Below are 13,423 nucleotides of genomic sequence, written 5' to 3'. Positions count from 1 at the left end.
CTGCCAGAAAGGGCAGGTCCACCTGAAGGTGCTGGTCCATGCCTCTCATCCTAGCACTAAAGGGGCTGAAGTAGAAGGGCAGACAGTTTCAGGCCAACTTGCACTAAATAGTGAGACCCTCTCAAACAGACAGTCAAAAGACAAAACCAAACAAAATGATGGGCAACTCCCCCGGTAGTAGTGGAGATATTATTCCACATCTTTGGATCAGAAGCTGAATGAAGCAAGGAAGTTCCAGGCGAAAGCCTGTGCAATACATTGAGGCAAGTTCTTTTTCTTTTCCTAAGTTTGACACTTGAGTACCCATAGGCTTTGTAGGATGCTAGCACAATTAAGATGCTTTCCATATTGACAAGAGGGTCTTCAGCATTCACTTTACCAAGCACGTACCAGGTTCCTATGGTACATGAGGTCCTCAGTTCATATACTGATGACCTTGTTACTTAGATACTTTATCCTTTAGTTTAAATGATTGTTTTCACGCTTTGTTACTTAGAATAGTTTTAGGTAATTTGGTTCGATTTATACACAGTTAGTGGACATTGTCTGCAGAATGTAGGCTTTTTAAAAATATGACATTAAAGTAGAGGGAACACTATTTGGGAGGAGGAAGGGGACCAGCAGGAGAAGAGGGGGAGGGGTAAAGGAGAATAAAGGATCAAAAGACAACACAATATACGTATGGAGATGCCATAGCGAGTCCTATTATCTTCTATGCTTATGCTAAGAGGAAAGTCTTTTTTCTGTGACTGCATGCGTGTGCGTGTTCTATGTATCAGGTGTGTATGCATGTATATGTAAATGCCATGCATGTTTATTTGGAGACCACAGGACATTTCTTACTACTCTCCATTTTATTTCCATGAGACTGGGTCTCGCTGATCCTGCACCTTTCTGGACTAGGCTGGCTTAGTCTCTTGTCTCCACCTGCCTCTGCCTCCTCATGCTGGGGTGCTTTGTCCATGTGGCCATACTTAGCTTTCTTTGTGTCCTGAGCATGTGCCCTCAAGCTGTACAATAACCACCATTACCCACCGAGCCATCTCCTGGCTCCCCATCTGGGGAGCCTTTGACTGAGATCTTAAGAGCTGGGCCTCACCCAGACTCATTAGATCAGAAATGCTGTGGGTGAGGTCAAGGATCAAGTCATTCTAATGTACAGCTAAGTTTGAGATCCACCTAAGTAGTTATGCAAAGCTAAAGCAGACAGTACTCTAGAGAGGCTTACAGTGTGGTAAGGGAACAGAGAGAAACCTATGAGAACAAACAAGAGCTGGGACCACAGGGTTCTGGGATGAGAGAGCACTTGTTACATCTCACGGGCAGTTTTGGATGAGGCTTATGAAAGGACTGGAGCTTCCCATTCCTCTCAGGGAGGATGTCCCAAGGATGCTGGAACAATCCAGATGGTTTGTGTTTTTCCTCTAATTAATCTTGTGAATCCATGGCCTTGTGATACAGGTGTCAAAGTGCATTCCCAACTTTAGCTTTTAGAATGAGTCACAAATCTTTCTGAGCTGGTATTTCTGTTTTCTTAAACTGAAAATGATCGTAATTTGTCGTTACTTAGTTTTAGGGATGATACTGATTTCCCATTAAGTATCATAGAAGAATCTTGAGTTCAGAAAGGCAAGATTTGAATGTGTTCATAAGTGGCAGTGTTCTACCTTCACTGTTCTGCAAGGGGGTACACACACAGCTGTGAGTAGCACAGTCATTGATATTTGTCATGCAGTCTTTTATGACATCAGATATGCTGAGCCTGGAAAGTGCTTGTTGGTGGGCTAGAGAGATGACTCAGTGCTACAGGTACTTGCCAACGAGCCTGGTGACCTGACTTTGAACTGAGGGACCCACTTGGTGGAAGAAGAAAACTGATTCCAGCAAGCCGTTCTGTAACCTTCACACTTGTGTGTTGGTATGCACATGTGTACACACACACCACACCCAATGACTGTTGGCAAAGACACTGATGTTGAAGGAAACGTTAGGATTCTTTTTGTTCTCTGAGATGTCTAGTGGAGTTTTCTCTCCTGGGAAGTAGACAGCAATAGAGAATATCTGAGACCACTGGAAAAAAGTGAAGAGAATGGCCCTAGGTCAGCCTGGTGGCCATAGAGCAACAGCCACCTGCTTCCTCCTACTCAAGCTTTTCTTGTTTCCTTAAAACCAGACTCACCTGGCTGGGCTGGGATAAGTGGGTTCTGGCTTTTGAGGTTAGAACCAACATTTCCTGACTATACCCCAGTTCTTTGTCAAGTACAGAGGGAGCCCGAAACAAAATCACAGGAGTTATTTCTTGTGTGCTGTGTTGAAAAACAAATATCTTTTATTTTGGGTTTTTTTTTGGCTTTTACAAATACCTAGGCGTAAGATTAAATGATGCACATTTCCCCCCACTTAGGGCACTCAAAAGCTCACCCAGTCTTCACTTCAAAACCATTCATACGCCAAGGAAAAAACATTCAAATCTGTTCTGAAATTTCCTAACGCCACTTCAGATCCAAGTAAGAATCATTTCATTTGTCAAGCATTTAACTTCACTGTCTCCTGATGTTTTTATGTGTATAGGTGTTTTGCATGCATGTATGTCAGGGCACCACATGTGTGCCTGTTGCCCAAAAAGGCCAGAAGAGGACATCAGATCCTCTGGGAATAGAGTTACAGCAACCATCTTGTAGGTGCTGAGAACCAAAGTTGGGTCCTCTGAAACACTCTTAACCACTGAGCTAGCTCTCCAGACTTTTGTCTCCTTTTACTTTAATGACATTTACTTAATATCCAGACAATTTTAAAAGCTTTTAAATACTTTTAAAATCGTTTTGGCAAGGGTTAAAACATATAATTAGGCTATAATATAAACTTTAAAATTATCGACTTAATACTATGGGAGAGTAAATTAGGTGATTTTAACCCATTCAAACAGTTTGGCCTTTAAACCATAAGGTAAGAATGTGTACTAACAAGGTTAGAACACAACCTTCATGACAGAGGAAACAGGGTCTCACACATTTTTCCTCCTGCTTTCTCTTTGGAACAGACTCTATTAAAAATCTATCCCTAATTGAATCAGCTGCTGCCTTTTCTTCTAAACCATCACAAAAATGCTTGCTTGAGAAAATAGATGTCATAACAGGAGAAGAAACGGAACATAATGTATTAAAGGTTTGTATTGCTTTTTCTAGTATTATATAGACTAAATCCAACATCAGCATAGACATCTTCAAAAATAGCTAAAAATAGAGTTTCATAAAGACTAAGTTGTTTGAATAAAAACTATTTGTGGCTTGTAAAAATTTCATTGTTAAACTAAGGCACTGTTAATCTTAAATTCTGTGTGTGTGTGTGTGTGTGTGTGTGTGTGTGTGTGACAGAGAGAGAGAGAGAGAGAGAGAGAGAGAGAGAGAGAGAGAGAGAGAGAGAGAGAGAGAAGGTTTACAATCACTCATTCTGTTCTGGAAGAAGAAAGAGGCAATGAACCTAAGTTTAGGATCCTCTTGCTCTAGCTTCCTGAGTTCTGGGTCTTGTATACATGGTGTTCTAGGATTCTGTCTTAAAATAACTTCAGACTTCACTTTCTACTTCTCATGTCTCCTCTCACAACCAGTGCCATTACTATGATCAACTCTACTAATCCTGAAAGGTGACTTGACTCGAGTTTAAGATAAAAGCTTTTCTTGTTATTGTTGTTTATTAAGTGTAGACTTCTGCATACATCAAGAACTCCATAGATGGATGCTGTATCTGATTGGGGCTGTGGAGTCACTGTTGTTACAAGGCACTAGTCCTCCACTGTCGCGCTTCATCCCCACACTCTCTCCACTCCCCCGCATTTCCACTATGACCTAAGGGTACTTTTACTCCAATAAGTGCATCTCAGGGTTTAATTCCGGCCTAACTGAAGTAACTGTTAGAAGTCAGTTTCTGGCACACTGCATTTTCATTTGGATATGCAAGATGACGTCTTATGAATGGGAGTATTTGATAACTGGCAACAGTTAAATTGCCACAGGGGTCCCTGTCTTATCATGTCATAGCTCTCCATGTCCGTGAGCTGTGTTTGAAATATTTTAGCATGCAAATCCATTATTTATTCCTTTCAAATAACATTATGTGGCCAAAAATAATATCAAATTTAATGCAGAAATTGGCATATAGACATATAATAAAGCAGCAAGTATACATGGTAACCTATAGTTTTAGAAAAAGATGAAAACATATTTGTGTTGGTATGTATACCTGCAAACATCTCTGAAAGATATGTGAAATACAAGAGTTACAGGAGTGTAAGATGGAGAGCAAGGACTGGGAACCCTTTTCATTTCACATCATGATATTATTTTTACATTTTTCCAGTTTGAACTATTCAGAGGTTGCACATCCTTGAAAGTTAAATAAATCTCAAGTTCTAGTTCATTTATCATCAACAAAGATTAAATAAGTACAAGACAAGTCAGATACAAAAGCATTAGGGCACAAGAAATAATTTAATCTAAAAAATTTTAATATATCTGACATTTTAAACAATTGTCATTTAGATCAACTGCAAGATCTTTGTATTCACCAAAATAACACAATCCTGGACTGAAAGAGGCCGAGGAATCTTGCGGCTGAATGACATAGCCAGCGGTGACTGTGGGACACTGCAGTCAAGACTAAGTAAGAAACAATGCTGTAGGGAAAATGGGTAAAATCGCTCAGGAAGATTCACACTGCTTTCTGCAGATGCATTACCAAACACACCAATAAATTTGATGATGGAAAACGATTTCTAATTTACTTTAGGATCTTCCCATTTCACGGAAGCTCACCTACCAGACAGCATGGGTTCAAATTTTTCCTCCACCACCGACTAGCAACTCCAAAGAAATGGCTTGACCATATGAATTCAAATTGTGAACAACTGTAGTCCGTGGGCTTTTCAGTGTTTGTGAGAATTTACTGAGATACTATAACGCAAGTCTTTTGAGCAGCTGTGAAAATCTGATGAGATGCTGTGTCAAGGCTAAGCCCACACCTGAACAGTGGTATCATCAGCATCAAAAGGGAACTAGCTTTGTAATGTTCAAAGTTTGGGGGAAAGAAATACCTGACACATCATGTATCCTTGGCATCCAAACACAGTGTGGAGCTGGGATGAGGGGTCAGCTTCTGAGGAAACAAGTGTGTAACTGTTGCATCCTATAGCAAATGGGTGATCAGAAGCTGGGGGAAGGTTTCAGATGTTTGGCATCCAAAAGGGCACACTGGCCTTTGTTCAGAGGCCCAAACTGCATATGAGCAAGGGTAGAGGGCTGGTGTGGTGAATTATCTTGCCAGACAGTTCTGAGAAGTCAACGTTTTGGAAAAAAGTACACAAAGAATCTGGACCAGGGCATAGGAGGATTTGTTGAATTTCAAATGTCAAGCTCAAAAACTGGAAAGGAATAGAATTCAGAACAAAAGACCAAGAACAGGGTTTTCAACTTTGTAGGTAAACAGGTTGCTAAATCATGCAACCGAGGAAGTACTGATCGTTCACTACTCTGCTTTACTTCTGCTGCTCACCAGGAAAACAATTAAGACCAAAATTTCCAAACACCTTTATTGTTGTTGTTATTATGTGGGTAATGTGGGCTCACCACAGAAAGCAGCAAATAAATCAACCAAAGAATAGATAAAATAGTGTCAAGGTCTATCCTCTAGATACAGTGTGTTAACAGACCGCATTCTGTGGATGTCGTTCTCTGTACACTTCTATGCAGACTGCACAGTTTGTGGTTCATGGTGCTATACTGATCTGGCATTTTCTACACAGTATTCCATGATTGTCTTTCCACATGAGAAACTTTCTTCAGTACTGTTAGCAGATTTTCAGTATTCTCTTTAATGGCTGAGCTGTAATGGATCTGATTCAACATTTTGAACACTTAAACTTTGCTTCTGATTTTTTTCATTGTAAATATTTCTTAGATCATCTTCATGTTACCAGGTCTTCAAATAAGCCTTTTAAATTTAATAATTTAAAAATTCTACAAAAATAGAACTCTAACACTGAAATTAAAGTAAATACACAAACTTTCTCTAATGTAAGGTCCAATTTTAAAACCAAGTTATAATCTAGCTAAATTACCACTCACTAGTGAAAACACAGCTCGAAAGACAACTACAGGATTAGCTTTTCATTAAAAGATTTTTCTTCCAGGTTAAGGCATTATGAACTCTAATGTGATTTGTTCATTTTCTCGTCATAGTCATGCGCAACCAAGGCAACCTGAGGCTGGTCCTCAACAGCAGACTCTGGACCCAGATGAAGATTCAGAGAGCAAATCACAGAAATCTGCGAATGACTGCGACCGATTTAGAAGACGATGGTATAAAAATATTCTTAATTCAGGTAAGTTACTGATTTCAGTTATGAGGGCATCATCCTATTAATACAATAATTAGCCTCTTGCAATTCCTAATTCATTTTTGCATCATGGTATAATAATCTGCATGGTTCATCTAAGCCCTTCAGTGAAAAAATAATCTGCATGGTTGGCAAAGAAATCTGTCACCCATTACGATTATTGACAGTTTAATATGGCCTAACAACTATTCAAATTGACACCAAAGCCAATATCAATCAGTTGGTCCTCATTCTAAAACATTTGGATGTTACTACCTAGCATTTCCTTTCCTACTGAAATTATGTCAATAAGCGTATCAGTTCCCAATGTTTACATGGTCACAGTGGCTCCTAGGAGGTCAGCAGAGTCTTAACCTGCCACTGGCGTGGTTACCCAGATAGAGGAGGCTTTGTGGTCACAGCAAAATGTCCAGTGAGGAATGGAAAAGCACAAGGCCAGCATGTCACAACCAGTCCAGCAGCAAATTCCAATGCCAGACGTGAGACAATCTCCAGGGTAACACAGGGAAACAGTGCTGTTCCCTGCAGCAGGAATGCCTGCCCTCAAATACAAGACGCAGATCCAAGAGAGCTGCCAAGAACAAAGCTTTCTTCCCGCCACCCCCAACCTTCTATCCCCAACTGGGTTTTCCCCGTAGCCTGAGACTTGGAAGATTTGAAAGATATGAGCAGCCAAATGATATGGAAGTAGATAATAGTATAAGTGGATAGACTTCCACTAAGGAAAGAAGAAAAAATGGTATGTGACAAAACCCCAAATTTTATTAATTAAAGTGCTTCATCAGGTATAAGTGACCTAGGTAGTAAAGTGTTAGGAAAAGTTCAATCAGCAGCAATACAAAAAACAAACAAAAAAAGAGTAAGATGCTAAGATGATAAGTCCTCTTTATCATTTAAGGATGTAATATCCCATCCCACTGGTTTTCATTGGGTAGAGCATGGCGGAGAGACTGAGGCTGCCTCTCTTCACCATTACCAGACCTTGAGCCATGCTGGTTTTTAAACTATGGCACATTCACAAGAGACAAACAAAGGAAATACAGTAAAGACCATCTGTTGTGAACGCTATCAACATTTAAGTCTTACACTAATAGGTTAAGCATCTCTGATTTAAAAACTTGAAACCCAAAATGCTCCCAACTCCAGTTTTTGAGCTTCAACATGGAAATTTTCACAGCAGATCTTGTGTGATAGGTCCCAGTCAACACACGGGCACACTAATATATTGAAGAAAATTTCCATAGGCTGTGTGTGCAAGGTGTAGATGAACCCTAAATAAATTCTATGATTAGATTTGGGCTCCATCCACAAAATATCTTAGTATGTATCTGAAGATATTACAAAATCAGGAGAAACTAAATGTGTACATATCCATTTATATGTGCACACTGTACAATTATATGATCTCCAAATTTCTTAGCTTTCATTAAACTGACTTACATGCAAAATGAAGGCAAAATAATATACTTTATAAAACTGCTGAGATTAAAGTGAAATGATGACACATTTCTTTTTCTTAGTGTGAATGAGTGTTTTAACGTTGTAACTAGACACGTCCTTTTTTTTTCTCAGCAACAGTTTTCTCCTTTGTAACAGGAAGAGGGACGGTATGTCTGTGCTAGTTGTTTTGTTTCATAGCTAATGCTATACCAGTTTTAAGTACTCCTGCCGTCATCTTTATATTAATGACAACCAAAATTTAGCTCTGAGATGTTCTGAGAAGTACTATGTCTGAAAATGTCACCATTCCTCCGAACCTCCTTCTCCACAAAGCTGTGTGGGTTGGAGGGTGGGGAAGTGGAGTGATGAGAAGATGCAGAAGGCCTTTTCCTCTGAGCATGAGCAGAGAGGAACCATCTTAAAGGTCTCAATTCAAAGAGGATTCTTAAATTACGAAACTGCATTTGCTCCACTTAACATGTATGGATTGAGATCTCACAACACTGCTCACTAGTGTAAAAATGGATCAGCTTTACTTTTTAACATGTTGGGCTGTGGGCATTTCTTTACCTTCCAGATTTATGTAATACAGTTCTGTCCTTTAGAAACAACGAGAGATAAAAAGAGATGTAAACATAGACATTATCCATTTCTCACAAAGGCTAGCGCCAAAGACATAGGCTATCTGTATGCAGCGATACATCACCGTCTTGTTGCCCTCCGAAGCCTCAGGAAGCGCGCTGACGGCGATCCGGTTGACAGCCAATCGGACACAGTCCTCCAGCAGTTCAGCTGTGACGAGGACGAGGAGGACTTCATACAAGTCACTAAAAATGGATCAGGTAAATAACTCTTGTTAGGTCAGAAGCCTGAAAGCATCATGGTGAGCATAGTCCAGTCTCGGGTTGCTTTAAGTGAGTGGTGGTTGAGGCCTGGCTGTTTGTATCCAGGAGAAGGTTGGAAAAATCTGTCTTCTCCTAGGGGCCTTCAAGTTGGCTTCCCTGTGACACCTGCAGGTCATTTGCCTATAAATTCCAAAAAAGACTTGGCTCACAATTTAAAGTATGACATTGCTACCTTGAAAGTAGCCATGACTCACGCTCATTTTCCCACAGTTCAGCCTATTATTGGCTACAGCTAGAGGCAACAGAAATGTATGCTATGGGATGCAGGTAAATCTAATTATAAGTCCTGAAAATCGTATCTATTCCTCTTTTAGAATTTGATTACTTAGAGAAACACCTAAATGGCCTAAGTATTATCTGCAAGGTCCTCCTTTGACTAGGGCAAAAATGACTATTCCTTAAAACTGGATCAGGAGTCACAAACGAACTGAGGCTGAACAGAATCAGCAGTAAGATGTTTTTTAGATTTTGTTTGTCCTGAAGTGTGGATTTGAATGTAGCACCCTGATACCACTATTGGTGGGGAGCACTGCCAAAGACCTAGTAAGCACTGCTGTGTCTGTGGACGTAGCTGTTCTAACAACCACCTAGTCATTTTCAGTGCCAGCTTCATTCAGCACAATTCCATCTACAGGGACTTGGCAATGTAAAATGGTCATGTGATGAGCATTTTTAACTTTCAATCATTCGAAAATCTTAAAGCTTTCCTAATTTTACATAATTTAAAAAATGATCAAAGAACATATAAAACAGAATGAAAGACTTTTCTTAATTATTAAAATTATAATTAAAAGGAAAATTCTACCGTGTGTTCAGATTAGGTTGTTAAATTCAGTATATGAGTATGATTTTCTACTTTAAACAAATCTATTGAACAAAAGGTTTATGATTCTCCACATTAAATGAAATTAATAAGTACATTATCTTTCATATTACAATGTTTATATTGTCCACAACAAAACAAATTCTACTAGAAAATGTCAACATGAAATAGAGATGAAATGGCAAAATTTAACTAATGAGACACAGTATGAAACTTTTACTTTAGGAAGGGGCTGATATGCAACCATGTGACTGTTAAATAAATGGAAATGATATAAGAAACTGTCAATCACAGGACCCTCCTCCTGCCTATTGTTCCCCCTCACACAGCACCTTCTTCAGGAGCTATTGCAAACTATGCTAAAATGTCACGCTAGCTATAAAATGCCTGTTTGGATTTCGTTGCCCATGAATTAAATAACATTTGTTAGAAAATGTCATCTTTAAAATTATTAGTGACATTGTTGGTAAGATAGCTCAGCAGGGAAAGCATGTATCACTCAAACCTGACAGCCTGAGTTTGAGCCACAGAGCCCACATAGAGGTGGAAGGAGAGAACCAACGTCACAGGGTTATCCTCTGCCTGCATGCACACGCCTTAGCACACGTGTGCGCCCCATCTCTCTCCCTCCCTCCCTCTCTCCCTCCCTCCTTCCCTCTCTCCTGCTCTCGCTCTCTCTCTCTCTCTCTCTCTCTCTCTCTCTCACACACACACACACACACACACATACTGATGATGATGATAAACTCAAAAGCTGCAAAAGAAGAGTATACATGAGCTAAAATCAACCACACTTGATATAGGTGGGAATGAAAATTATTAGCAATATTTTCTGACATCATTTAAACATATATTTTTACCTTTCATTTTCTTATCATTAAGCCACTCCTGTTTATCTGCATTTGATATTAAGTCTAAATATGACATCATGTAATGAAACATTTTACGTTTGCCACAGGCCCTTCAAGGTGGAACTACAGACAGTCAGTTGTCTGCTCATAGCACATGTCACCAATACATCTACAGAAACTGATCACTCTGCTGAAATGCGACCATCCTAACCGAGGAGATGCTGCACATACCTTGAAGAGGTTTTTTTTTTTTAATTAAAGAAACACAATTTATTGTAATTAAAAGTTTCATGTTTTACATTTTGAATATTGTGGACAGAATTTAAGAAATGAACTTCAGAAGATAAAAATTCATCTTAATCTAGAACAGGATTTAATAACTAATTTGGATAACTCATCATGTTGATGAATATAATAATTAAAAGTATAAATTGTTGGCTTTGATAAATATCTAACTAAAGTATTTATTTTAGTCATACATTGTCTGACTATAGAAATAATACTAAATTTACAGTCATATCTTTAAAAATATTATAGCTGCAAGGCATTTTATTAAATCATGTTTATCTTCTGAGAAATGTATATTTTCGTTTGCATTTTCAGTTTTCTAATACATAATTCAGGGAGAAATTCTTCTACAAAAGTGTCCACTCGTGGACTTGTATCCATTGCATCTTACGTATGTGACTCACAATCAGTTCACAACTGTTGGTGAATAATGGAACAAAATGTAATATATTACCATGTGTCAAAAAATACAAAAGCCAAATATCAATGTTCTTTATTTATGTGATTGTCATTAATATAGTCTTGTAGTGTGTGGATATGTAGAAACCCTTTTACATTTGTTAATGTATTATATATAGTCAAATAACTATCTCAAATTCTACCATTATGGTATACTAATTTCAATATTTTTCAGAAGATGTTTTTATGCCCTTTTGATATTTCAGAGATATTTTATGAAGCAAATATGAAAATCAGTCTCAGTACTTAGGGCCATGTTTTATTTTATTAGTGGCCCTAACCAGTTCCATCCCAGGATAAAGATTCAGGATCCTGAACATTTCTGAATGTGATCTGAACCCTCACGTACATACTTGTAATGAGGTATAACTGTACAGACTGCTACAATGAAGAAACAGTTCTTTGCAAGTATATATCTGAATAGATATTTTAAAAGTTAACATTGCTTAATTGCCTTCCTAACAACAAAATCATCTGCATGTACGTATTTATCAACCAAACCTCAGCTCAAATCTTACAGTTTAGCATACTGCAGCCGAATAAGCTTTTAAGAGTAGGATTTTATTAATATGTTCAGAAGAAAAGAGAAAAGGGACACCGAAGAGATAGGGACAGCTCCAGGGAAAGGAGTAAATTTAGATAATTAAGATTATAAAAGTAACTCTGGTGCAGAAGCCCCTCAGTGGATAATTCTTACTAGGAACATAACAGAGTCAGGGAGGCACTTGAAGACCATATGAATGCACTGATTCACCTATAAGACCTTAGCTTTTTGGGAACATTGTAATTATAGGATAATTGTTGAAGCAAGCAGAAAACAGAGGCCCCTTTATCTCTTGGCATGTTTCTCCTTGTTCCTATACTGGAATGGAAATGAAGCAACACTTTGTCTGTGTGCCAACTATTTTTCTATAAGTTGAATCGACTCTGACTTTCTTTGGTCTTCTGTACAGATAGCAAAGGAGAAACAGCAAGCAGGGACAGTAAAAACTTCTGGATCATGAAACAGTGACAAAGAGCAGAAACATGAGATACCATGCAAGATTTCTTCATCTTGATTAAAAGAAAAATCTAGCCTTCCTCCCCCCCCCCTTTTTTTTGGTTTTTTGAGACAGTGTTTCTCTGTGGCTTTGGAGCCTGTCCTGGAACTAGCTCTGTAGACCAGGCTGGCCTCGAACTCAGAGAGATCCTCCTGCCTCTGCCTCCCGAGTGCTGGGATTAAAGGCGTGCGCCACCACCGCCCGGCCCCCCCTTTCTTTCTTTTTTCTACAAACTTTATCTCCTTTCAATAAGAGGTAACCAATTATATAATAATATCAATTTTCTTAAGTTATTCAGAAGGTGATTGCTAATCCTACATTCTGGATTTTCAGACAAGTTATTTTTATCAAAAACTTCTAATTTTATGTTGAATTAAGATATTTTAGGATAATCTAAACATTCTTTATCAATAGTATTTACTCCAATTGTTTAGCTTAATTATGAATCATTAAAATGTTTTCTGTTACCAAATCTTATTTTACATCCTTTATGACTTACTTTTTGTTGGTGTGACAAAGCATCCAAAACAAGGGGACTTACAGAAGGAAGAGCTTATTTGGGCCTACAGTTCCAGAAGGAGAGTCCACAATGGTGCGGAAGCATTGCCACAGGGAGCCAGAGCAGGAAGCTGAGAGATCACTTCTCTAACCACCGGCAAAAAGCAGAGTGAATCAGAAATGGGACCAGGCTATCTATCCACTCTCAAAGCCCAACACCAGTGACATACTTCCTGAAGGTTCTCTAATCTATCCAAATTTTACCAACCAGAGACTAAGTGTTCAAATACTCAAACCTATTGGGGACATTAATCAATTAAACCACCACATAATCCATTAATACCAAAGCAAGGTACCCTTCATTCCCAGTGAAAACTATCTCCTCAAGTACTGGACTATATATATCGATATTATAAAGAGGGTTACACGTGTGTAAGTGCTGTAGAGACTGGAAAGAGTACATTTTAATATACCTGGAAATCTTCAAACTGAAGACATCAATGACACACGACACTTTCATAAAATGTTAGGAACAGTAATATTTGCTTAAGATGTGGCTATCATGTACTTACTTGGATCGTTCATTAAAAAACCACAGCTGGGCCTGAGAGCACACACCTTTAATCCCAGTACTTGGGAGGCGGAGGCAGGCAGATCTCTGTGAGTTTACGGCCAGCCTGGTCTACAGAGCAAGTTCCAGGACAGCCAGGATTGTATACAGAGAACCC

At 38.8% G+C, this 13,423-nt stretch overlaps 1 protein-coding gene across 3 annotated transcripts in view; it reads left to right on the top strand.

Moving 5' to 3' along the window:
- The window catches only part of Ranbp3l (RAN binding protein 3 like), a 45,811-nt gene extending 33,144 nt beyond the window's left edge, over positions 1-12,667 (top strand). The window contains exons 10-15 of one of the 3 annotated variants that reach the window (XM_075975916.1): positions 2,405-2,507; positions 3,041-3,165; positions 4,539-4,659; positions 6,234-6,376; positions 8,493-8,673; positions 10,518-12,667. In XM_075975916.1, the coding sequence (XP_075832031.1) occupies positions 2,405-2,507; positions 3,041-3,165; positions 4,539-4,659; positions 6,234-6,376; positions 8,493-8,673; positions 10,518-10,561 (717 nt within the window). In that variant the 3' untranslated portion in view covers positions 10,562-12,667. The remainder of the gene's footprint in view (positions 1-2,404; positions 2,508-3,040; positions 3,166-4,538; positions 4,660-6,233; positions 6,377-8,492; positions 8,674-10,517) is intronic. The other 2 variants (XM_075975917.1, XM_075975918.1) reach the window with 2 other exon arrangements.
- The last annotated feature ends 756 nt before the right edge of the window (positions 12,668-13,423 follow it).

The sequence above is a fragment of the Microtus pennsylvanicus genome, chromosome 6, assembly GCF_037038515.1.
Source record: "Microtus pennsylvanicus isolate mMicPen1 chromosome 6, mMicPen1.hap1, whole genome shotgun sequence".
NCBI classification, from domain to species: domain Eukaryota; kingdom Metazoa; phylum Chordata; class Mammalia; order Rodentia; family Cricetidae; genus Microtus; species Microtus pennsylvanicus.
Note: the sequence above shows the minus strand (reverse complement) of the source record. Positions and strands in the feature narration are given on the sequence as shown.